Here is a 23,538-nt window from a genome sequence, read left to right on the forward strand (position 1 = left end):
AGGCAGGAGTTTATTCAGACAGTTTTCGTGAAGAAAAGCAGATGCTTTCCTTTTTGCAGACTATCAGGTATACTACTTTGTGCAAAAAGACCTTTTTCAGGCACTGCTCAGAATCTCTGTTTGGGTTTGGTAGCTGTGTGGTCTCGGGGGACAGACAGGCAGAGCGTTCAGAATATCTTGTATTAATATTTTAACTCTGGATTCTGATTTTGTTCAAAGTTGTGGAAAATCCCTGGAGATGTGAGCTTTTCAGACCTACAGAACATGCCGGTAGCAGGTACCTCAATGTGTGCAGAACAGCATAGCCCATAAAATAAATGCACAGAGCTAAATATTAACAAGACTAATGGGATTTTTGACTTGTTAAGGAGTGCATTTCCCATCTTCCGAGTTTCACACTTCTGTTTTCTTAGTGGAAAGATAAACATGGCTTTGAGAACTGTAGTGACCTTGGTACTGATTGTTGCTATACTGCTGTTCAAAATTGCATGCATTTGAATACAGCCTGGTTTCATGCAGTGTCCTTTTTCTCTCTTTAGGTACTCCTTAAATTAATGAGATGGCCAACACCATGCAAATCTCCAAAGATGAGCTGGAGGAACTCAAGGAGGCCTTTGCCAAAGTTGGTAAGTAGCAGTGAGGAGGGCACCTTGCTCCTGTCTGCTGTACATTTGAAATGGATTTATCCCACCCTGTGAGCAGCAGTGCCAGCAGGATGTGGGCAGTTTGCTGTTCTCATGATCTTCTCTGTGCCAAGGAGTCCCTTGGCAGCATTGTTGCTTCTGCCTTGTCACTTCTATCCAAGGAGCACAAAGGAAGGGACGTGGGAAGTTTGGCTGTCAGCGAGCATTGGCAGACAGCTTTGCCCTGTTGCTCCAGTGTGGGCTTTGTTGGTTCTTGATGGCAGAAGAAATATCCAAACAGGTATTGCATTTTTTTGGCCCAGGCAGCGCTTCAGGGCTTGCACAGTGCTTGGTTTGGATGGCGTTGGTTTTGGCAGATGGGCTGAGCTGTGCAGATGGTAAATGTGGGTGCTACGTTTCTCATTTGTGCAGGTGCATCTGCGGCACGACGTTTAGTGAGCTTGGAGGCAAAACTTAATTCGAGTCTGTTTACCTGGCCATTAGGGAGCAACTTGCGGTGATCAAAAAATGCTTTGCGGCTGCAGTGCATGTGCATTGCCCTCTGGTGGCTCGATTTCTTCCCTGGTTCTCCCCTCCCTCCCCGACCGCCTGTGATGCTGGAGGGGTTGCACAGCCCAAGCTGCTCTGCCTGCCTTCCAGCTTTCCCTTTGCGCGGGCATTTGCAGAAGCCTCTGGCAGGCTGCTTCGGGAAGCTGAAACGGGCAGAAAACTGCCATCATGGAGAAAATTGTGTTTTGCTGGTTTAATTTCCTGATAAGGCTTACAGGAGGATGAGAGAAGTGCCGGGGCGGGATGGGAGCTGGACCGCAGCAGTGTGCTGAGCTCAGCGTGCACAGCTGGGGAACCGCACCCGGGACTGGTACCCCCTGGGAGGGAGTTGCACAAGTGATCGGAGCCAGCATTTCGTTCTCCTGACGGGACATTGGCATTGCTTGAGCACCAGTTATAAACACAGATCAGTAGTTGCCTCGCCTCTGTATCATGTAAACTGCCCTTTAGAGCAGGGTGGCTCTTAAAACTCTCACTTGCTCTGAATTTGCAATCTGCAGAGAGAAATATGAATTTCAAAGACAACCGATTGTCATGGAGCAGTATTCCCTGTTGGGACTTGAAGCAAGTTGCATTTTAGGCAGTTCCCTCTCCTGTCTTGCTCTTCTCTGAGATTTTTCCAGCAGGTGAAAGCAAGGTGCCGCAGAGGGAAACAAGTGACCGTCGTGATTCTCGCTGCCTAATATGCCTCTGAGTGCAAACCTTAATAAGGCTGGGATGCAGGCAGCCTGTTCTGTCCTTGGATAATCTTAAAATGATTAACCTGGCTGGAATGTGGTGGCTTTTTGTCAGTGTGTGGGGAAATTATCGAGATTAGGTTGGCTGGCTGCCTTTGCACTGGAAGCATGCAGAAACCCAAGTCAAATCCTGGCTTGTTCTAGGAAACCAGCTCACCCTGCTTTAGGAGGTGGGTCCCTGTTTGGCTTTAAATTATAAAAGCAGTGTCAAAACTTAGGTATTATTGAGAAATGTGGTAATTAGCCTGGACATACCCACAAGCAAGATGGGATCTGATAGTTCTTTTAAGCTGCTTTCTGTTTTGTGTGCTTTAGGCATGGTACAGCCCAGAAGCATTACTGTGGGACATGCTTGTCAGGAGTGTCTTCAGTGCTCTCAATCCTTTTATTCTTGGCTAAAGGAGCCATATTTGCCCTGGAATATAGAACTGGTCACTATATTGGGTAACTGACTTTGGGAACTTCTAATGCCATCTCTAGTGAATGTGAAGATTAAGGCTATTTAAAATGAAACTTTTCTTCCATCTCCCAGATACCTGGAAGACTTGGAATGCAGCTGAGAAGCATTGTTTTAGCAAAGCTCAGCTGGTTGGCCTCTAAGATGGGTCAAAAAGGAGACATGGGGAGGAGGAAGCATCTCATGGGGTAGTTTCTTCTCACCAAGACGTGCCCCGCTTCAGTGTGTGGTTGCATGGGCTTCCTGGAGACCTGCTTTAACTCTAGCATGGGGCAAGTTGCTGCTCTGGATGTGTAGGTTGATAGGACTTTAAAGGTGTGTGTTTGACTGGCTTTTCTGTATGCAGCTGGACTGGATCAAGACATCTGGTGATGCTGGAAGGCAGTGAGGTGTGTTACTATGTACTCTGTCACCACTTGCCTTCCATGCCACTTGAAGGTATCCCCTCTGTCCCATGCAGCTGGTGCGCTGTTCTGTCCTAGCCAGCAAAAGGCAAGAGTCCCATAGACTACCTACTGCCTGCTAGAAGCAGTCCATGGGTGAGAAACTGTGTTTTAAGGTTAGCACTAAAGTCAGTTACAGCTCAGACAAGCAGTTCCCAGCATCTTACAACCAGATATTTTTATTGGAAGTGATCCAAGTGATTCCCAAAGGGCAGTGGGGGAAAAAGCATTTTAACACCTGAAAAAAGTAATTAAGTGGGGCATGAGAACTGTCTAGGCTCTGAATGACCCGCAGGTTAGTGGGAGAAGAGCAGGTTGCTCCAAATCTCAACTGATCTCGGAATTTGTTCTGTAGGACAGGTGTGTATGTATGTACTTGGCCAAACAGTGGCACTTCATAGCGGAGGCAGAACAAAATCTGCAGACTTGCTGTGTTTATTTGTCTTCTTTCTCCCTGCTTCTAATAGCAGAGATAAGCATCTTTTTCTGGAAACACAAAGTACTTAAAAATTGTAACCCAGCCGAACACTTTGTTCGCTGCTGCAAGGTGGTGAAACAATGCTCTGAAATGTTAGCTGAAGGCAAATAGGGATCTGTGATCCTGCTAGAGTGTGTCCTGCTGAGAATATATCCTTAAAAGGAAACATGTGGGTTACTTTCCCCTCTTGCATCCTGTTATTTAAGCTATTTTAAGTACTTGTCGGGAGGAAGCTGAGCCAGAGCTTGAAACAGCTTTTGGGTTTTGTTTATGGCGGCTTTGCTGCGCCACTTGCGTACGGGCAGGGATGGTGCCGTGCGTCGCTGCGGTGACCTTTCCCGGGTTTAGGATGCTGGCGTGCATGCGTTTTGCAGTAGAAATAGGAAACTTCAGATGTGCTGTAGTTTCCTTTCCATCAGGCATATTATAATGAATCCAGGCTGTAGCTTGTCTGTTAAAACAATTTTGCTTTCTTCCATTAGTAATTCTGGGCCATACGCCGAAGGATTTCATTTGGGATAGCTTCTATTTTGACAGCCTCTTCAGCTGTTGAATACCATTTCAGGTTTTGTTAGAGAGGGATTTTAGACCACCTTCCGTCTGAAGTCTGGCCCTGTTGCAGGACATCCAGCCAGGCACCATATGGTGGGCCTGCAGTAACGCTGGAAATAATTCCAGAACTTGCTGGTGCTGCAAAGGTGATGACTCTTTTTTTTTTTTTTCTTTAAATGCTGCTACTTTGTATGTTTGACTGTGATGCCAGAAGGGGAACAGAGATAGTGGGAAGAGAAGCAGCTGCCCTGTGGGATAGGGGTCTTAGGCTTATTTGTCATGTTTACATGGCTAACGGCTTTTTGTCATGTTAAGAGAAGAATGGATCCATATTCTGCCACATTGTCAATCACTAGTTAAGGTTACTTGACTTTGCTACCAAGCCAAAACCATGGGCTAGCACATCCACCAGGCTTTAACACTTAAATTTGCCCTTCTGTGGCCAAGAAGCTAAAACTTGAAATGAAAGCATCTTTACTGCAAAACCATTGACTTGGTGTGGGGTCATACAGTTGAACTAACAGACCTGTCTTGCTCATAAATCCTACTCCCAAAGTGTCTGGGACATAGGTGCCCTTTTAATCTATGAAGTAAATCAGTGATTAACTTTTTTTCCAGGTTACTATGGAAGAGTAACTCTTACAGGTGGATGTTTGGGACATCATTAAGAGTTGGAAGAACTTAGGTCCTGAAACCCAAAGGTTTTGAGTGAGTTAAGGCACATTTCTCAACAGTGTGTGTCCTTTCACACTCGATTACGTGCTGTCACCCTGAGCCCAGTGCAGGTGCTGAGAGCCGCTGGTGTGCAGCCCCTCCTGATGGGCAGCATCTTTCCTGGTGCCATGCTCCTGAGTCACACGTGCTCACATGTGAGAGTGCGTTTCAGATGGCTCTTCGTGTGGCAGAGCTGCTAAATTTTTTTTTCTTTTTTTTTTTTTTTCCAGTAAGCAGGGATAAGTCTCAGAGGTAACTCTTCTTTGAACTAGGCACACGCAGAGGACTGGGAAGATGCTACTTTGCAGGGGTGAATGAAACCCTCAAAATGCACAAATGTTGATCCAGACTGCAGTAAATTCCTGATATTTGCCCTGCAGACAGGTTTGATGCTTTCAGGCTGAGATTGTGTCTTCTAAGCAAGCGTGGGTGGACCGGACAATGGCCTGGGCTAACTCCTCAGTTGCATTTCAATCAGTGTTTTTAAGTTGCTGTTTCTGTTCTGCGGGCAAACCAATATAAATGCAAGGATGTAGGTCAATTCCTTGAACTAGATTGTATCCTTAATGGACATGCAGGTCTTCCTGTGTAGAACTGAACTCTAAACAGGTTTAAGCATCCTTTCACCCACGCATCCCTTCAATGTATGGGGGATGGAGGGCTTTGAATGGGGACTTCGGAGCTCGGTTCCCGGCTGGCTCACCAAACAGCCTTTTGCCTCATGAAATACCATATATTTTGCTGTTCCCTTTCACTTCTGAATTAGACATCGCACATACAAGCCTTGTTCAGAAATGCTTGTGAACGCTTAAGCTGGACACGTCAAGAGAAAAACGGTTACCAAATCTGAATCAAAAACACATCTGTGATCCTATCAAGGATACAATACGTGTTTTGAAATCTTACTTTTCTCTGTCCTTTGCCTACTAACATTTGGGTAGATGTAAAACTTAGTTTTTTAGGTGGTGGTTTGATTGGAAGAAGTGATGAACAGGTGTTTCTGGATTTACCAGCTTAATTTGGCAGCATGGCAAAGGATTTCGGTTGGTTCAGTCAAGCACAGGCTAAAGCAATGGGTGTTGGCTGTAGACATGCTGAGGGTGAAAGCAGTGTTTTGTTTTAGGTCCATAGGCCCTGGAGGTTAGCAAATCCCTTCTTGTCTGATTTTCTCCACTGGCTCTGAGGCAGGGAAAAGATGCATATTGTGGAGTTAGATTTAGTAATAAGAAAACTGTAATAGAAGAAGCTGTGATTTATCTAGAGGGGAAATAGTTTGCTGATGACATCTCAGGCTGGACTGTTTAATAAAGCTTGCCTTTGTAAGCATATATTTTTTTGGAATAAAATGCTAAAATTGAAGGCCAGACAGCAGCCTGTTGCTGTCATTAATCATTGGCCCAAACCACTTTATTTCATCAGCATTATTGTAAGCACTGACATTTCATGAAGTAGTTTAATGTATTTATTAATCCACTGGAATTGGTGCTCATCTTTAGTTTTAGACCTAGGGACTGATGTGTAGGAGGGAGTACAGGTTTGCCCTGTGTTACTTTGGATGTTTGCCACTAAGCATTTGAATTTCACTTTCTTGCTAACTTACAAAAACAATTTTAAAATCCCCTATGGATCTGCAAAATGAGGAAGGTTGGAGTTGTGGTGAGAACATGCTGTTTGCTGGAACACTGCTGTGAAATAAAACCTAAAACCCACCACTGACACCTCATTAAAAGTAAATTGACTTTCAAAATTTGCTAAAAAAAAAATGGACTTTAGAGCGATCCTGATTGTTATCTTTTATTCTTGAAAGTATCCGCCTTTTAAGCATAAATACTGAGCCCAGTGGCTGTGGTGTGGGATTCCCTCTTGAACAAAACCAGATACTGGGGCTGGTGCAGCTCTTCCATCATGCAGCCTGGGGACCTGGCAGCAGCCAGCAGTCTGCGAGGGTGTTTGGGCAGCAGAAGCTGTTGCTTGAGTGGAATTTGACTCTACGGCCTTAGGGGGAGGTGCTGCCTTATAAATAGCAGAAAAATCTTCCCGTGGGGGATTTGGGCAGAACAGTGGCTGGGCGAAGCTGAGCGGGGCCGGGTGCCTTGCAGCATGGTGTGGTTTTGGCAGCTGGTGGTGGCGAGCTGCACTCAGCAGTGCACTGTCACAGAGCCAGGAGCTCTGGAGGTGGGGGAGAAGGTAACATAGCTGCTTAAAATGTGGAGACTGCTCTCGTTTAGCCTTGAAGGGCTTGGCTGATGTCTTCAGTACAGGCAATTTGTCAACTTTGCAGAGCCTGTGGTTGAATGATGGTCGTCAGAGACTGCCAAATCTCCACCTCCTCAGCCCATCCAGGTATTCCCCACCGGCACCAGTAATCCAGGGTTGGTATCTCCCCACAGCCCTAGCCCTGGGGTGGAGAGGGCAGCTCAGGCACTGAATTAACTCCCCTGGGCTGTCTGTACCACTTGCCTACAGCAAAGGGGTTTTAACATCATTACTGAGCCGGTAACAGCACAACATGCACTGAATACCTGTGTCTCTGAACATGCAGGAAGGTCATGCTTACGTCTTGGGGTGTGAATCTGGGCTGTCTGACTGCCTCAGATGCTCTGGCTGCTCATGGACCCGACTCTGCCGAAGCCTGGGCACCAGCTGTGCTGTGAACCACACAGCTGGTTAGCCTGAGGCAGGAGGCACCCAACCTGTGCCTGTCCGTGCTGGCAGCAAAACCTCACTTGCCTGAAGAAAGGCTAAGGCTGCGGGTTTTGCCCTGTGCAATCAATAGATGTGATGGCGTCCCCAAAGGAGTTGGGTTTTGTTGATGTGAAAAGGTCCAGATTCACACTAGATACTTGTTTTCTTTCTTCCCAAATCTAGTAGGTGATAACATCTCGCGCTGCTGTGGCTTGGTGGTTTGACTGTCAAAGCAAATGTCCTTGCAGAGCATTCTTGGGCAGCATTAGAATATCTGGCTGCAATTTTCTGTCAGCGATAAATGGATAACATCATTATCACATGATTAAAAACTGTAAATGCAGAGCTGACTTAGTGTTTTCAGTTAAGAAAGTAAGAAATGCTGTGTTTCATTACTGTCTGTTTTTTAACACTTGAAGCCAGCTGCAGTTAGATGTAAAAAGAAACACTCGACATCATTTATGAAAATGAAGATGCTCTGCTGTGAAACTTTTACACCAGACTTGGTTATGTGTGCCGAGAGCCATCCTGGTCAGCTCTGCTTCGAAGCTGCCATTGCCCAAAGTTGGAGAGATCTCATGGCTTGTGCTGGGACCCTCTCTGAGGATGCACCGTGTGTATTTACTGCGTGCCTCTGATTCCTGGTGTATTCTTGGTGGCGCCCATTGAATAGCGTACAACTTGGGCTTGGTATTTTTGGTGTGGGCATCCTGCAGTGTGTCCGTGTCCTGCATGGATCTTGCTTTCAGCAAAGATCAATGCTTTGCCCAATGTGGCCCCAAAACAGGTATGCTGTGATGGGCCACGCTAGGAGATTCATTCTTATTTCCATGTGTTGTAGATGTCCTCAGTGCACAGGTTGCTCTCCGTAAAGCACTTTTGAGGATGGGGGCTGTGTTTCTGCCCCGCTGTCTGTGGCTGGCCCTGTCCGGCTACTGGCACATTTCTAAAACCTTCTCCTACCCCTTCTCTTCTTCAGACCTCAACAGCAATGGGTTCATCTGTGACTATGAGTTGCATGAGCTCTTCAAGGAAGCCAACCTGCCTCTCCCCGGGTACAAAGTGAGAGAGATCATCCAGAAGCTCATGATCGACAGCGACAAGAATAAAGATGGGAAGATTAGTTTTGAAGAGTTTGTCTATGTAAGTGGTATTTCTGAGTTTCCAACTGCCTGGGGGACTCCTTTTAGACAAAGCTAAGGAAGGGGGTAGAAGAGGTTGAACCTGGCTTCTCGGCCACTTACTCTAATCCTAGTTTTCTTTCTACAAACTGATCTCTTTTGAGGACTTGCCATGTAAAAATCAGTTCTTTGTACAGATCTCTGCATATGACCAGGATTTTGTGCTGTCACTTCCAGCCTTTAGATTTGGACAGAAGGAAAATATGTTGGTTTTTAAACAAGAATAAAAAGAATCTACATGCTTTTCCTATGTGAAAACTTTGTTGGAGGCCGAAAGACCATTTCCACATGAGGTGACAACTGGAAAAAAGACTTCCAGTTCTCCAAGCTTACAGTATTGACTGGAAGCTACTCAGTTTTTCCAGGCACATAGATGAATGCTTGTTTTCCCAGAGAAGCAGTATAATTTCCTTTCTCAATTTAATGGGACTACAAGTATTTGCTAAAGATTTTAGAGGGCATTTCAAGACACACTTGGAGATTAGTCCTAGATGCAGATCTAGGAAAATTCAGATCCATTTGTTGCCTTAAAAGGGAAGAACAGGAGTAATGAGATGAGAGAAGCTGGAGGATGGGTCTAATATTCAGCCCTTTTCTGTAGAAAAAGGTCTGAATTTCTAATTTTTTTTATTTTTACAAAAGCACAACATATCTTCTGAGATACTGGTTCAATATCCGTTGCTTCATCCTTTTTATACTCTGACTGAATGCTGAAAGTATGTACAGTACATTGAGGGAGCTGCTTTCATGTCAACCTTTTCTGAGTATTTCTTAATTTATCTTCAATTTATCTTCACCTTCTGTTCCTTAATTGTTTTCAGACCCTCTGAACTTTCGAGTTCGGAGTCAACTAGTAAGTTGGAGTTTGTTTGCAGTTTGTGAACACTTGCATGCTGGGTGCATGTTTCAGCTGTTAGTTTGAGCTGGTCCATAACTACCTTTGCATTAGGAAGGAAGAAATAAATCTCTTCTGTTCACATTTGAATGATACCAATGATCGAGTAAACATGAAATGTCTTATGGGCAACTAAGCTATACAGTAGGAGCAATGGTTAGTTGTAGGATTTTTACAAACAGAACTGTTGCTGTTTTCTAACTCTAAGCACTTTTGCTGAGATTTATGGTACAGAGGATGACATGAAATGACTTGAGTTTGAGTCCAAGTGACTTAATGGTACCTCATCATTAAAGCATGTATTTTCAAAGAAAGTATGCAATACCAGTAATTAGTCCAGCAAATTTTAAAATAAATAACTCTATATCAAAATCCTTATGTTTAAAACCAACCAGTGAACCAACAAGAAAACCCAAAACTTTTGGGCTCTTGAGTCTTCACTCAGCTCTATCTGATCACTGGGGTGAGCAAAACCTTTACATGCTATCAGGAGCTGGTTTAACTGCGCTGCATCCTCAGCTTGACTTGCCACCTTCCCTGTGTTTAAGGGATGGGGAAGGTAAGGTGACAGCCAGCAGGCTGGCCTTGTGGTGACACCTCTGCAGCCATGTGAGCAAGTCTCCTCCTCTTAGAAAGAGAAACACTTAGTTGTTCTGCTTTACGATGCTCTTTCCTTGCCTTTTCTGGGTAGTGGTTAGAGAACCTGCATACATTTCATTTGTGTTTTCAGCGTGGTTGAAACTAATTTGGTTAAGTTTGAGGGAGTTACAGTAGGCTTTCAAGCCATTGAATGTAGTTTTTTTTCTAATAGTTGCTCAGTTCTGTGGGACCTCAGGACCCCTAATGGTAACCTACAACCTGTGCAAATGGCACGTGTAATCTTTCTGCGCTAAAGCATCTCTTCTGTCCTCAAACATGAGGGTGTTTTGTCAGTTAGCCCATGCCTGCTGTTGGGGGAAGAGGGAATCCTTATCTGGAGCACTCGTTGTTAGACTTTATTGCAGATTTGACTGTTGTACACTTAAAGAGAATTGTTTCTTGGGTTGTGGACAAAGTCATTTGTGTGAACTAAAGTCACAGTCACACGAGCATCTGGCTTACGCAGAAAGGTTAAAATTGCACAACAGCTTTCTCAACTTTGGTCCCGTGGAAACCGCTGCATGTGTACCTGCTCTCAGACTGCAAAGGTTTTGTTTTTTTTTTTTCTCGTGGTCTGTTGAAATCTACTTGAAAAGGTAAATGCAAGTTACTTCATACCTAATGCTTCTGTTTCAATAGGCATTTGCAATATGTATTTGAGAGGGTGGGATGACACTGCCCACTATCCACGTTAAATTTAATACCACTACACTTTTGCTAGCCCCTTCACATTCGCTGATTTTACTACAAAGTTTGCTTTAAAGCCACGGAGAAATAGCTTCTTCTATGGCCCTTTTATTTTATGAAGACAAGCTTTTCTTATCTAACGGAGCACTTTAAATTGTAGATTTTCCAAGAGGTGAAAAGCAGCGATATCGCTAAAACATTCCGAAAAGCAATTAACAGGAAAGAAGGAATCTGTGCGATCGGGGGGACCTCGGAGCTCTCCAGCGAGGGGACGCAACACTCTTACTCAGGTATCGCTCTGCCTTTCCACTCCTCTCCTGGGTGAGTGGAGGCCGTATGCCAAAAAAAGTAGGTTTCTGCTGCCCTGCCATGTGCTTTTCTTCTCCGATAGCTGAACGATCTCGCATCAAGGTGAGAGCAGGACGGAATTAGAGGGGAATGCAAGATTAGCAGTGTATAAATTAAATGTGTGCTTATTTGTTTTGTTAACTGTGCTTGCTGATGAAGTCTTTGTGTCATACTTGAATATAATAAAGTTGTTGAATAACAAGTAAATAACAGGAATATTCCGGTAATTGGAAGTGAAAGTCACATTTCTTTAAACTTTGTATGACTAATAAAATACTGTGGTAAGATAGTGGGGCTTTTATTTCCCTGGGCTATTGTACACTGATTCTTTTGGGAAAAATCTTTGCTATGTTATGAAAAAGCCTGTATTAAATTTACAATTGGTTATCTTAGAGGAAGAAAAATATGCCTTTGTAAACTGGATAAACAAAGCCCTGGAGAATGATCCCGACTGTAGGCACGTTATTCCAATGAACCCAAATACAGATGACCTGTTCAAAGCTGTGGGAGATGGGATTGTGCTATGGTAAGTCGTGATGACTCCTGAATTTAAAAAAAAAAAAAAGCAAAACACACCACCAAAAGTAATTTCCCAAAACTGTAGTTAGGGGAGTTTTCATCCTGCTCTAGGCTGTTTTGTGACTAGTATGTGTACATAATGTTTTGCGCATATGAAAAGGGGCTCAGTCCCCCAGGCTTTCATTGTCATTGCGTGATGCTTTGGCTTTGCCAACCTCATGAGCTGGTGTTTTTGTCGAGTGTTTTTGTTTGGGCTTGAGACTGAGTTTGCTGAAGGTGCCTTGTGGGAGCACAAGTTGTCCTGGTGCACGCTCAGCCTGATGCTAGGTGCCTTGCAGGAGGGCAGATATGTTAAAAAGCCCATTTTCTTGGATATTTAAACAGACGGTAACCTCTGTGGGAATGTTAGTGACCTTATGAATTAACCCAAAAATGAATTATCTGGGAATCCTCTTATTGCTTTTGGTAATACCCACACTAAGTTTGTAAAGTAACTTACTTTGCTGCATGCTGAAAACAGAAGGCGTCCAGGGCTGCTAAACACCAGCTGCCTTCTACATACGGGGTTTCTTTTGGGTTTGTGTTTTTAGTTTGTTTTTTAAATGTAAGTGAATTAATATAGTGGAAAACTGGATCAGACTGTAATTTCAGTTACTCTGTGTCAATACACAAAAGATATTTAGTGGGCTGCCCGTTGCCTTTCTCTTCTTTTTTTCCCTTTAGCTTGTGATTTTTTAATTATTATTTTATTTCTATTACTATATCTATTTTTATTATATTTATTGCTATTATTATTTTAATTATTATTTGTTTCCCCAGTTTCAAGTAATTCAGGCCTTCAGGTGAAGACTGAACTGAGTAGGAAGTAGTTCATAATATAAAGTAAAAACTTGCCATCTTTTCTGTTGACTAAAAATTTATTGCGCTCACGTGCTCCCCACTGAGCTCTCAAAGTGTTTATGCTTTTTTGGGACAGTATTTTCTTGCTAGTAGTAGTACACCTTTACAACAGGAGGAAGCATGCTGTCTTACTAGAATCTGCAGTGGATGTCAACAGAGCAGTGAGTCTTCACTAGTTCAGTGACTGCACTGTGAATAATTCATATGCTCTTTTTGCTCCAGCAGCTGAGATCAGTAGTGGCCAGTAACATGTTTAAGGTTTCAGGCTTAGCTATTAGTTACAAATACAGTCTTGATAGCGTAAATATTAACTTCTGATTTACACAACCTTGACTTAAAAAAAAAAAAAAAAAAAAAACACCACAAAAAACCAAACAGGCAAAAGGAAATGTGCTGTGGTGAGTATTGTAAAAGTTCATTGAGTTTTGTTGATACTAAATAGTAAATGTTGTTCAAATATGAATGTTTTTCCTCTTACCAGCAAAATGATCAATCTTTCTGTTCCGGACACAATTGATGAGAGAGCAATTAACAAGAAGAAACTCACACCATTCATAATTCAGGTATAATACACTTCTGTATTTTTGCTGAAATTCCTATTCAGATAGAATTAATGAAAACAGCATGGTGGCTCGAGGCATTATCGTAGAACTCTGGAAAGGAGCGAGTTCTATAACTTGCATTTAATTATTAAAAGCAATTTTGTACTGTGCATAATTGACAGTGCTGCAGGTACAGTTCAAAAGACAAAAATGCTAACTTAATGACAAAATGGGTAAAATGGCTGAAATGCTGTGCCGACCTGATATTGCTGCAGTGATAATATACAACACTATCTTTTTAAAACAATATGGTTATTGCGTTGGCTATGTATGAATCATTTCATAGTACAACAGGTTGTTTTTGCGAGGAGGCCTGTGCATGCGCGTGTGTATAACTTAACGCTTCTCTAGCCTTATTCTTGTTGATGCCACTAGATACAACCAACTTAGAGGCTGAAACTAAATACCAGAGGCTGAAATTAAACCCTGGTGCCTAGCTCAGTTCTTATTGATTCAGCCTGCTGCCACTCACAGCTCTGTTAAAACTTCAGCCGGAGAGCGGCCGGGAACGTTTCCTCTGAGCTGCTGCTGTTGGAGCAAGGACGAGGGGGAAATCTCTGCCCTGCTGGCACTGGATGAAAGGCAAAGCAGCATCTCCTCCGGCTGTGTCTCACTTGGCTGTGCTGTTCGCAGGAGAACCTGAACCTGGCGTTGAATTCTGCGTCCGCCATTGGGTGTCATGTTGTCAATATTGGCGCAGAGGACTTGAGGGAAGGGAAACCCCACCTGGTCCTTGGGCTTCTCTGGCAGATCATTAAGATCGGCTTGTTCGCCGACATCGAGCTCAGCAGGAATGAAGGTAAATGAAGATATAAGTGATTACCTCTAAAGCATGAGCTGCCCATTGCTTGCGCTGTCACCTCCAGCGCCATCGCTGCCTCTTTCCCTTCCCTCCTCTGCTGAAAGTGGGGTACTCACCTTCAGGTTCATCAGGGCATGTGCCAAGCTGAGTGCTCTCCAGCCTGTTTATAGCTCTGAAGGAGGTTCAGGCAGGTGGTTTGTGCCATCCTGGTAATGTGTGTAAGCCTTGGAGAACTGGCTGAACACAAGTCTGTAAGTCAAGGTGCATCTTGGCACAAGCCTTGCGTGTGAGTGAGCACATTGACATTGAGATGCCTCGGGCTGGGCAGGCTCTCCTGATGTGCTTTGGCCATAGGTACATAATGGTGTTGAGAGGTGGCAAAAGCTGCTTGCATCCTTTTAGGATTATAGACAACTGCACATATTGCTCCAAAAAAAAAAAAAAAAAAGAGGGCTTCAACTCTTTGGGAATGTGTTTGCAATGACTTGATTCTCCTAAAATCCTCCTTGCTGCTGTCAGTGGTGCAGCTGAGCTCTCGCTTCCTTGGTGGTGGGAGAGCGGTGCTGCCGCTCTCCCCCTGTGCTCACTTGGTCCTGCACAACAGCCTCCAAAATTTAAACTTTACCAATCATTCAGAGAGCTCTGTGATTCCTGCACGGGCTGTCAGAGCACCCAGATGGATTGAGGGGCTTCAGTGTCTTTTACTTAAACTTCCTAGTCATGAAGTGGTAACGCTGTTTGGCTTAGATTGAAAATTCATGGCAAGGGAAACACCAGCCATGAAAGTGTGCTTATCTTGGCTTCTCTGGTGTTTTAATAACAGTGCATGTGAAACTGCTTGGAAGCACTTTTTCACTGAGGTAGAAGTAAATTTACATTTAGCTTACTGTCATCAGCTTGAAAGACTGCATGTAAAATCCAGAGAACTTTGTTATACAAGAAAATGGAACATATTTTTTTACAAACATTTTTCTAGATCATTCATACTTTTCTGTTTAACAACCAACTCAGGAAAACTCCACTAATACCGACATTATTTTGACTTAATCAGCAGTTGGTATTGTTCTGCCCTTCTCCCCCTGAAACGTTGCTGCAGCTCTGACTCTGGTATACAGGTTTGCCCCTCGAAATCTCCTTCCTTCACCTCACAAGCATTTTTCTTCTAGCACTGGCTGCCTTGCTTCGTGATGGTGAAAATCTGGAGGACCTTATGAAGCTATCCCCAGAAGAGCTGCTCCTAAGATGGGCCAACTTCCACTTGGAAAACGCAGGCTGGCACAAAATCAATAACTTCAGCTCAGATATCAAGGTACTGAGAGCTCTCCTGGCCTGCACGTGCCTGGGAAAAGGCTGGGAGCCAGCCAGGGCCATGTTTGCATTTGTAAATGAGGCCCTTCACCTGCAGACAGGACCTTTCTTAACCTTAATACACTGAGTGGGCTTAACAGGGGTCTTATGAATGGTATATTTAAGGTACTACAGTGCTGTTCTTTCTTGCCATGAGGTTCAGCCCAGTGTTGAACTGAGTGTTTCGTCCAGTGCTAGTGGGATCCTGCTGCAAATCCTGTTGCGTGTTTTAGTTGAGTAGGAAACTCACGTGTTTTGAAATGTTCTTAATCCATCTTTTTTTGATGGAAATAATTTTTCAAGGGCATGCAGCTCACTCAGGGTGAAATTCTTAACTGCATCCCTGGAGAGTGTGACTTCCACACAGTCTTGGCAGGTGATGGCATTTCATACAAAACATCATGGGCTGGAGAGAGTAAGGGAAACAAGACCCCTCATTCTCTGAGTAGAAATGGGAGCAGGGAGTCTTACAGCTATTTTTCAGATGTGAGGGGGTGGCTTTTTTCTCTCAGCACTAGCGAGAAATGGAGTGTCGTAGCTCCTGGTCAGTGTGGGGTTTTTGGACACTGGTCTCAGCAGTTTTCTGGAGCTTATTCACATGGCCAGCAGTTTTGAGGAGTAGAAAGAGGACTGAAGTGGATTCCAAGTTAAAGGACTGTTGAGGGGGGTGTGTGTGTGGGGAGGTAATTGAGGTACAAGGGGACCCAGAGCTCCCCTGTGTGTGTGCAAGCATGACCACACATGGTCACTCTTATTTCCAACTTCAAAACTACTTAGAGCTTTGCTGATAGCTGTTGGATTGTCTGGTGCAAGCCATAGGCTTCCAGGATATGCTGAGGTCCTTTTTAGTGCTGAGGACTAAAAGGACTTTAGTTGATAATTACTGCAGCTATCTGTTCCTCTTAGTTGGTGACCATCCCTGGCCTCTCTCCTTTAAGCCATTCTAGCTAATGGGCAGGCACACGAGAAAACATTCAGACTTGTTCTAATCAGCTTTTTGCCTGGACTCATCTTCGCTGAGCCATTTTCATCGTTGCTGTAGCAGTTGGAATGGCTCCCTTGTTTAGGGGTTAGGGCCACCTTGGGGCATCTGGCTGTGGGGGCCATGAGGGCGACAGCACAGGGCCACTGCAAAGGCAACTTTAAAATGGCTAAAACCCATAATTTTAATCTTCAGTATTTCTAACCTTTTCCCTTTCTGTTTCCTTTTCTGCTGCCTGGATTTCTGCCATGGTGCTCTCTTTTAAGCTTACAGACTTTGGTAATTCAGTAAAGGTACATAAGCGAATTATGCACAGTGACTTGTTAAAGATGAGCCTGAAATGAATTGTTATGGTGTATTCACTGTTGTGCGGGAGACCTGAATTTTCTTTTTCATCCATTTCAGGATTCCAGAGCTTATTTCCACCTCCTCAATCAAATTGCACCTAAAGGGCAGAAAGAAGGAGAGCCTCAGATCGATATTAACATGTCGGGTTTCAATGTAAGTATTCGGGCTGTCGTGTCCTCGTGCTATACTATCGCGAAATACCTGTACCCTGTAATTGCCCCATGACAGAGTGTGTAAAGTGTCGGTGGGCACACGTGCACTTCGGGTATGTGTTACATAAGTGGTTGTTGCAGGCCTGATCACTACGTGCCAATTAATGTATATGATTGAGAAATCATTTGTGCTTTTGCTCCTTTTGGGAGCAATGCTGACTCTGCTTTTGAACCACCAAGTTAAAAAGCATAAAAGTTGGAAAGCATGTAAACTTGGAAAGCACCATGCTAAGAAAAATACCAAAACAAACCATGACAATTACATCCACAGCAGCAGGGGTTAGTGTGCATGCTTCATCCCTTTGATTAGCAACTGATGCCTAACAAAGGCGGGTGGAGTTGTGACATTGCCCCATGTAGCCGTCAGGAACTTCCCATCTGCTTTGTAGCCCAATTTCTTCCATGACAGCTCTTGTCCGTTGCATCCCCGGCAGGAAAAGGATGACTTGAGGAGAGCAGAGTACATGCTTCAGCAGGCGGATCGGCTTGGCTGCCGGCAGTTTGTCACGCCGGCTGATGTGGTCAGTGGCAATCCCAAACTGAACCTGGCCTTCGTTGCCAACCTGTTCAACAAGTACCCAGCACTTACCAAGCCTGAAAACCAAGACATCGACTGGACCTTACTGGAAGGTGATGGCTTTATCAGTCACAAAATTAGCAGGAGGGAAATATCTAAAGTAAACACTTGTGTCACAAGTGGCTGTGCCCAGCAGAGCTATCTCCATTCAAGTAACACCTAGGATTTGAGGCTTTGGTGCTGCAGTGGTTGTTTACTCACTTGGTACGATGAGAAGGGTACTTGACAGCCTGCTCAGCTGCTTTGACCTGATGTGGAGCCTGAACCTGTAGGAGCACTGCCAGCAGCCCATCAGTCCCCATGCCAGGGCTGGGAAATCGGTTTTGCCGTTTCCTGCGATGGGCAGGAGCACCTCAGTAATGCAGTGAGACATTCATGGGAGCACTTAATTGTTGGCAGAACTGGGATTAGGGCTTTGGCTGCCTGGCTCCCAGACAGCAGTTAGCTAACACCTGTGTGAAAGACCTTCCTGCTAGTTTTTCTTGCAGAAAGTGCAAAAGACATGCTCTTCTGAGGCCTGGAGAAATCAAACTGACATCCAAAGCTAGACATCAGGGCAACCCTCTTCCTTTGAAAAAAATATAGGATAAAAAATACCATTTTTCTGCTTGAAAACCTAATTGATGAGCTGTGCTGCTCAAAGCTTCCTGTCTTGCAAGGTGGAAAACCCTGTACAGCTTTGAGCTTGCACAGTTGCATGAACCTGTTTTCTCTCATCTAGGAGAAACGCGCGAGGAACGGACCTTCCGCAACTGGATGAACTCCCTTGGTGTGAACCCCCATGTAAATCACCTCTACGGGTAAGTGTTAGGCTCTTGGGACAGACCCAACTAGCTCAAACTAGAGATGTGCCCACACCAGTGTCCTGTTGCCCACAGTGCCAAGCAAAGAGCTTGAGAAAGGGTGATGGTAGGGATTGAGAGATGCTCAGTGTACCCTCCCTGCAGTCAGTAGCTTCGGGATTTCTGAGCCAGCGCTTGGCACGCCAGCAATTGGCTTCAGGGGCTGAAGACAGTTTCTTTATTTTCCCCTATCTTATGTAAATTGGTACCCTGAGATACCAATACATTTAGATCTACTTGAGCAACTGCATTAGAGCAACTGGGACTAAATTCCCTGTCACCTAATTTTAGGACTTGACCAACACATTATTGTTAGGAGGCAAGATACTCTGGGTTCCTGTAGTCAGTGGAGAGAGGTGGCTACCTTTGGGTTTTACGTAGCAAAATTCTTCCCTGGATCTGTTGCTGATTACCATGCTAAAACCTGCTTTAGCTCAGCAGCTAGCTGGTATTAAGCATGGAGCATTTTTCCTGTCCTGAAAACTACAAAGTGTTTTGAATTTTCTTCTTTTTAGGGTTGTTGAAATTGCAACAACCTGTAAAGAGTAGTAATTATTCCTGATGTGACAAAGTCAGAATACATTTAAATCTTGAAATATTAGGCTTAATCAATGTTTTCCACCGTAGCGATCTCCAAGATGCGCTGGTAATACTACAATTATATGAAAAGATTAAAGTTCCTGTTGACTGGAATAAGGTTAACAAGCCTCCATACCCTAAGCTTGGAGCAAATATGAAAAAGGTAAGCATTTCAAAAGACTCTAAAAGAAGCCCTGGACACTAAAAATTCCTGTTTGAGGCTTCTAGTCAAGAGAGTATATTTGTGAGTCATTTTCTGTTTAAACTCTTTCCCTTTGTAGCTAGAAAACTGTAACTATGCTGTAGACTTGGGAAAGCATCCAGCTAAATTCTCCCTGGTTGGCATCGGAGGACAGGATCTGAATGACGGAAACCCAACCCTGACACTAGCCTTAGTTTGGCAGTTAATGAGAAGGTAGGATCCGTATCCACCATGTAAAACTTGTGAATGGAGTACAGAGTTTGGGAAGTTTTTTGCCATGAGAGCACTGCAGCACTGGAACAGGTCATCCAGAAAGATTGTAAAACCTCTGTCCTTGGGCGGAGGGGCTGAGACACAGCTGGACAAAACTGGCAGAACTGATCCTGCTGCACATGGGAGGCTGGAGCAGAGATCTCCGGCGAATCCACTGCTGGATCTGTGAACATCCAGGATCACCTCTCTCACCTGCTCAAGTCCACGTGTAGGAACCCTAAGCAGGAACATTTACACAACTTTTATGTTCTGATTGTTAATTGGAAATTGAGAGAGAAACATTCCAGGGCTGCTTTATAGCCCTTCTGCATTGGAATGGGGGGAAGGAGAAACTTGGTAACAAATAAAGTATCATCCTTTTTCTTATCTATTTCTGAAGAATTCTAAGATGATGCAAATATAGAACATATATCTGCATGGTAGCTCTTTATTTGGCATTAGAGGTCAGAATGCTAACTCGTGAATTGATCCGCACCGTTTAGGTCATGTGTTGACCCTATGGAGCAAATGGTCAGTTGTGAAACAGTTCAAGAAGTGTCCTGAGCCCAGGCAAGTTTGTGATCTCATATTAAAGGACTTGAAAGGCTAGAAAGACTAAATGCTTTAACAGAAATCACACTTCAGATAAGGTAGATGATCCTTCCTTTTTGCTAAAGGAGTTTCTAAAAAACAAAAAGGCACACCTGAGACTATGTGAAGACTTTCCAAGCTGCCATGGGCTCACATTGAGTCCTGGCTGCTTGCTTACCAGGGCTTTGCCCAGGCTCTGTGCCTAATCTTGTTCTCTCTGCCGATTCTCAGGTACACGCTGAACGTCCTCGAGGACCTGGGTGATGGTCAGAAAGCTAACGATGACATTATAGTCAGCTGGGTAAACCAGACCCTGAAAGAAGCTGGGAAGTCCACCTCCATCCAGAACTTCAAGGTGCAGGTTCCCCTCTTATATCCAAAAGGAGAGGGGTGCCCAAAAGTATTTCCTTGGCTGGAGGAACAGCAGGGACATCTTAGAAAGGGGTTTAAACAAGACAGGATTCAGTCTGCTGGGAGCAAAGTGGCTTCAAGCTACCAGAGAGGAGACTTTTTAGGACTGCCTGTGGTGGGGCAAGAGAGCTGACGGGGTGACAGAGGAGGGGAGGGTGGTCAGGCTGTGGGGTAGAGGTGGGGGCTCAGGTGCTGGCAAGCATAGGGGCTGGAGCTGGTGAGCATTTGTAGGTGAGCGTTGTCCCTTGGGGTCTGTCTGGTGAGCAGGGCAGACCTGCTGCCTGCACGCCAGTTACTGCTTCATACTTTCAGAGCACTTGCAGTAAATTAGAGTAATGGTCTTGTACTATTACCAAAGGAGAACCAGTAATTTGGTTTTTCCCTGTGGTCCAGCTGGGAATAATCACAAACACCGCTGCTTTGAAATGGCTTGTTTAAAGCTTGTTTTGTTGCAGAACAGCTGAGTTGAGGTGAGAAGTATGTTTTAAGGATTTAAGACATGTTTTAAGACATTCATCTTTACTTGTCCCTGTATTCTCTAGGACAAGACTATCAGCACAAGCTTGGCGGTAGTGGACTTAATTGATGCTATACAGCCTGGTTGTATCAACTATGACCTTGTGAAGACCGGTCACCTATCGGAAGATGACAAACAAAATAATGCTAAGTAAGTTTTCTATCTCAAAAGGTGTTTTGCATTGAAAGAGTGCACCTTCTATGCACTGGCCTTAAGATACAAGTGTTTATTACTGTGTTTTTTAATCTCTTTTAGCACCATACCTTTTAGAAAGGCAGCACTTCCTGAAATCTGATTGCTGTCCTTGCCGGTAACGCTGGAGGGAGTAGTTGGCTGGACTCTCTTGCTTGTTGAGAGAAATGCAGAACAACCCAAGCAGTTCTTAGCAATGATATTCTGTTTCTCACCAGTTTGTTCAGGCATATGAAGTGCTCAGGGTTTTGAAATTGAACCCTTGTATGTCTTGTGTCTTTCTGAATTATCACAGATTGTCAAGTTTGAAGTATGCCTATTAAAACATGCCTTTGAAATGTGTCTGCAGTGGCAGAATGACAGCAAAGTTTCTTGCAGATAATAGTCTTGCTTGATTATTCCTAAAGAGCAAACAGAAGGGGAAATGTAAATGTTAGCTGATTAATGCTTCGTTATACATGCTATCTATTAGCCCTAACAAATATTAATTACAATTTTTTTTAACTGTTGGTAAAGTGGACTTCACATTCAAAGGTCAATTTGCACATTAAAGACACTTTTCTGTGGAAAAGGAATACAGCAAAAGATCAAAAAAAATTATAAAACAAACAGGTGCGGTGTGATCAGGCTGTTGCATATCTTGAATCTTTATAAAGGGGATAATAGGTGAAGTTATGTTGGATAGGGCAGGAGCTGACTTGTCATTTATTGGTAGCAGTCTCAGTGCTGACCCACTCATCTTTCCATGGTGAATAGGTATGCTGTGTCCATGGCAAGAAGAATTGGTGCCAGAGTTTATGCTCTTCCAGAAGATCTTGTGGAGGTGAAACCGAAGATGGTCATGACCGTGTTTGCCTGCTTGATGGGTAGAGGAATGAAGCGAGCATAAAAGGGTTGATCCATGTAAAGAAAAAAAACCAAACCAAAACGCAACAAAAACCCAACCTGCCACCCTGGGTGCATGAGTAGCAGACCAGCTGTGACCACGTTGAAATGCTGTTGGCCTAGGAACTGTTGAAGTTCAAAGGACTTTGTTTTGCTTTGCAAGACAAACTCTTATCAAAATTCTCAGGGAGAGGAGTTTTAACCAACAGACATGCTCTTTTCCCAAAGGAAAGTTTAACTTATCAAGAGCTCACAGAAATGCATTCATAACAGACCTGCATCTTGCAATACTGATCTAGAGCTGTTTTCACCCCATTATTTCTCGGTGCGTGGTTTTTTTTTTTTTTTTTTTTTTTACCCCCTGAGAGCTATAAGGTAGTTGGCATAAGTTGTAACGGAAACTAATTTCTATCTGCAGTCCAGTTTAATTTCTGTCACACGGTCCAAGCATATTCTAGGTTTCACCACTTCCTTAACTTTGCAAATAAAGCAAGTACAAGTTGGGACCTGCAGGCCAGCTCGCAATGCTAAATGAGAAATGTGTAATTAGGAAGGTGGATCTTCCTCTGGTATTCTCTGTACATGGTGCTTTTTTATACATCTAACTACTTCGATTACTTCACAAATAAGCATGGCAGTTTTTTCTCTTGCTGCTTATAAAGAAGGGGGTTTTGGTTATTTTGTTTTGTTTTTTAAAGTTACTATATATGAGAATACCACCATCCTTGGACCTCTTGCAGTAACATATGATATCACGTTGTTGATGGCATGGTTACACCTGAGAGCGGAAGTGAATGCATTTTTGTATGCATCTTGGTTCAGTTCTGTGCACCTAGAAAATAATTTTTACAAAAATCTGCATGAAAACTGTAACTTTTTTATTTAAAATGCTGTTGGATATAAAACCATACTGCATTGCGGGGAGGTTTTGTGCAAGGAAGAGGCAAATGTTATAAACAGCAGGGTTCAATAAACTGAACAGCAAATGTGCTGGAACTTAAAACTATTTTTACAGATAAAAGGAAGCATTGTCGCCAAAGAAGAAAGATGCTGTATCCATAGGATTTAATATTATCTTGCTTTGGCAAGCTGTTTGCTATATTTTGAGATCATATTGCTATTCCAAGCTATTCAAAAGTGATGTAATATGGTGGCAAAGCATTAGTTGAAATAAAAACCTTTAAATACACGCTTCTCTCCTTATTTACACTGACCCAGCATGGCAGCCTGTCCTCAGTTGCTTTTGGCTTTGCTTTGGTTGATCTTTTTGTTTTGCATCAGGTCCATCGGTCTGTAAGATACCCTAGAATCAGGGTGTGCTTGAGGAGCTCTTGTTTTTTAAGATGGGCACTGGCACTGCAGTGAATTCTCGCCTGTGTTTTGGTGAGGCTTTTATGGTAGCATCTGTAAAACCGTGCTCTTGAAGTCTTGCTGTGTGCTCAAAGATGTTGTTGGGGGGGTATGGGAAGAGCCCCGTTAGGAGAAAACCCAGAAGGAGGAAGAAAAGTTGTTCCCTGTGTCAGGGATGCGCCATCCAGGCTTGTTTCCAGAAACCACAGGTCTGGGGGCGTAGTGGCAGCTGACACCAGTCTGGCAGGATTGGGGTCTTGAGGTGCTGTGGTGGGAGAGGGGATGCCCAGCAGCCGCCGGCCGCTGGTGGGGATTTGCCTACTCGCTCTGTCCAGCAAGGCTGGACCAGGGCTGTGGGTGCCGGAGGGATGTGGTGATCCCAATGCACTGATTCCTTCACTCATGCAACCCTTGGGTGA

General features: G+C 44.0%; 1 protein-coding gene across 2 annotated transcripts; it reads left to right on the top strand.

Annotated features, from left to right (window-relative positions):
• Window positions 1-559: 559 nt before the first annotated feature.
• Window positions 560-22,620, top strand: PLS3 (plastin 3; the record flags this gene model as incomplete). 2 transcript variants are annotated; one of them, XM_082004249.1, is made up of 16 exons in its annotated part: window positions 560-626; window positions 8,239-8,402; window positions 10,822-10,951; window positions 11,403-11,535; window positions 12,910-12,991; window positions 13,664-13,829; window positions 14,999-15,141; window positions 16,428-16,454; window positions 16,567-16,662; window positions 17,156-17,351; window positions 18,020-18,098; window positions 18,768-18,882; window positions 19,001-19,134; window positions 19,996-20,119; window positions 20,718-20,842; window positions 21,641-22,620. In XM_082004249.1, 16 exons carry the CDS (start codon window positions 560-562, stop codon window positions 21,771-21,773), a joined length of 1,914 nt encoding a protein of 637 aa, XP_081860375.1. In that variant the 3' UTR covers window positions 21,774-22,620. The 2 variants fall into 2 exon arrangements, with proteins under 2 accessions (XP_081860375.1, XP_081860376.1); XM_082004250.1 differs by lacking the exon at window positions 16,428-16,454.
• Window positions 22,621-23,538: the final 918 nt, after the last annotated feature.

The sequence above is a fragment of the Phaethon aethereus genome (assembly GCF_964289735.1).
Source record: "Phaethon aethereus genome assembly, chromosome: 10".
NCBI classification, from domain to species: Eukaryota; Metazoa; Chordata; class Aves; order Phaethontiformes; family Phaethontidae; genus Phaethon; species Phaethon aethereus.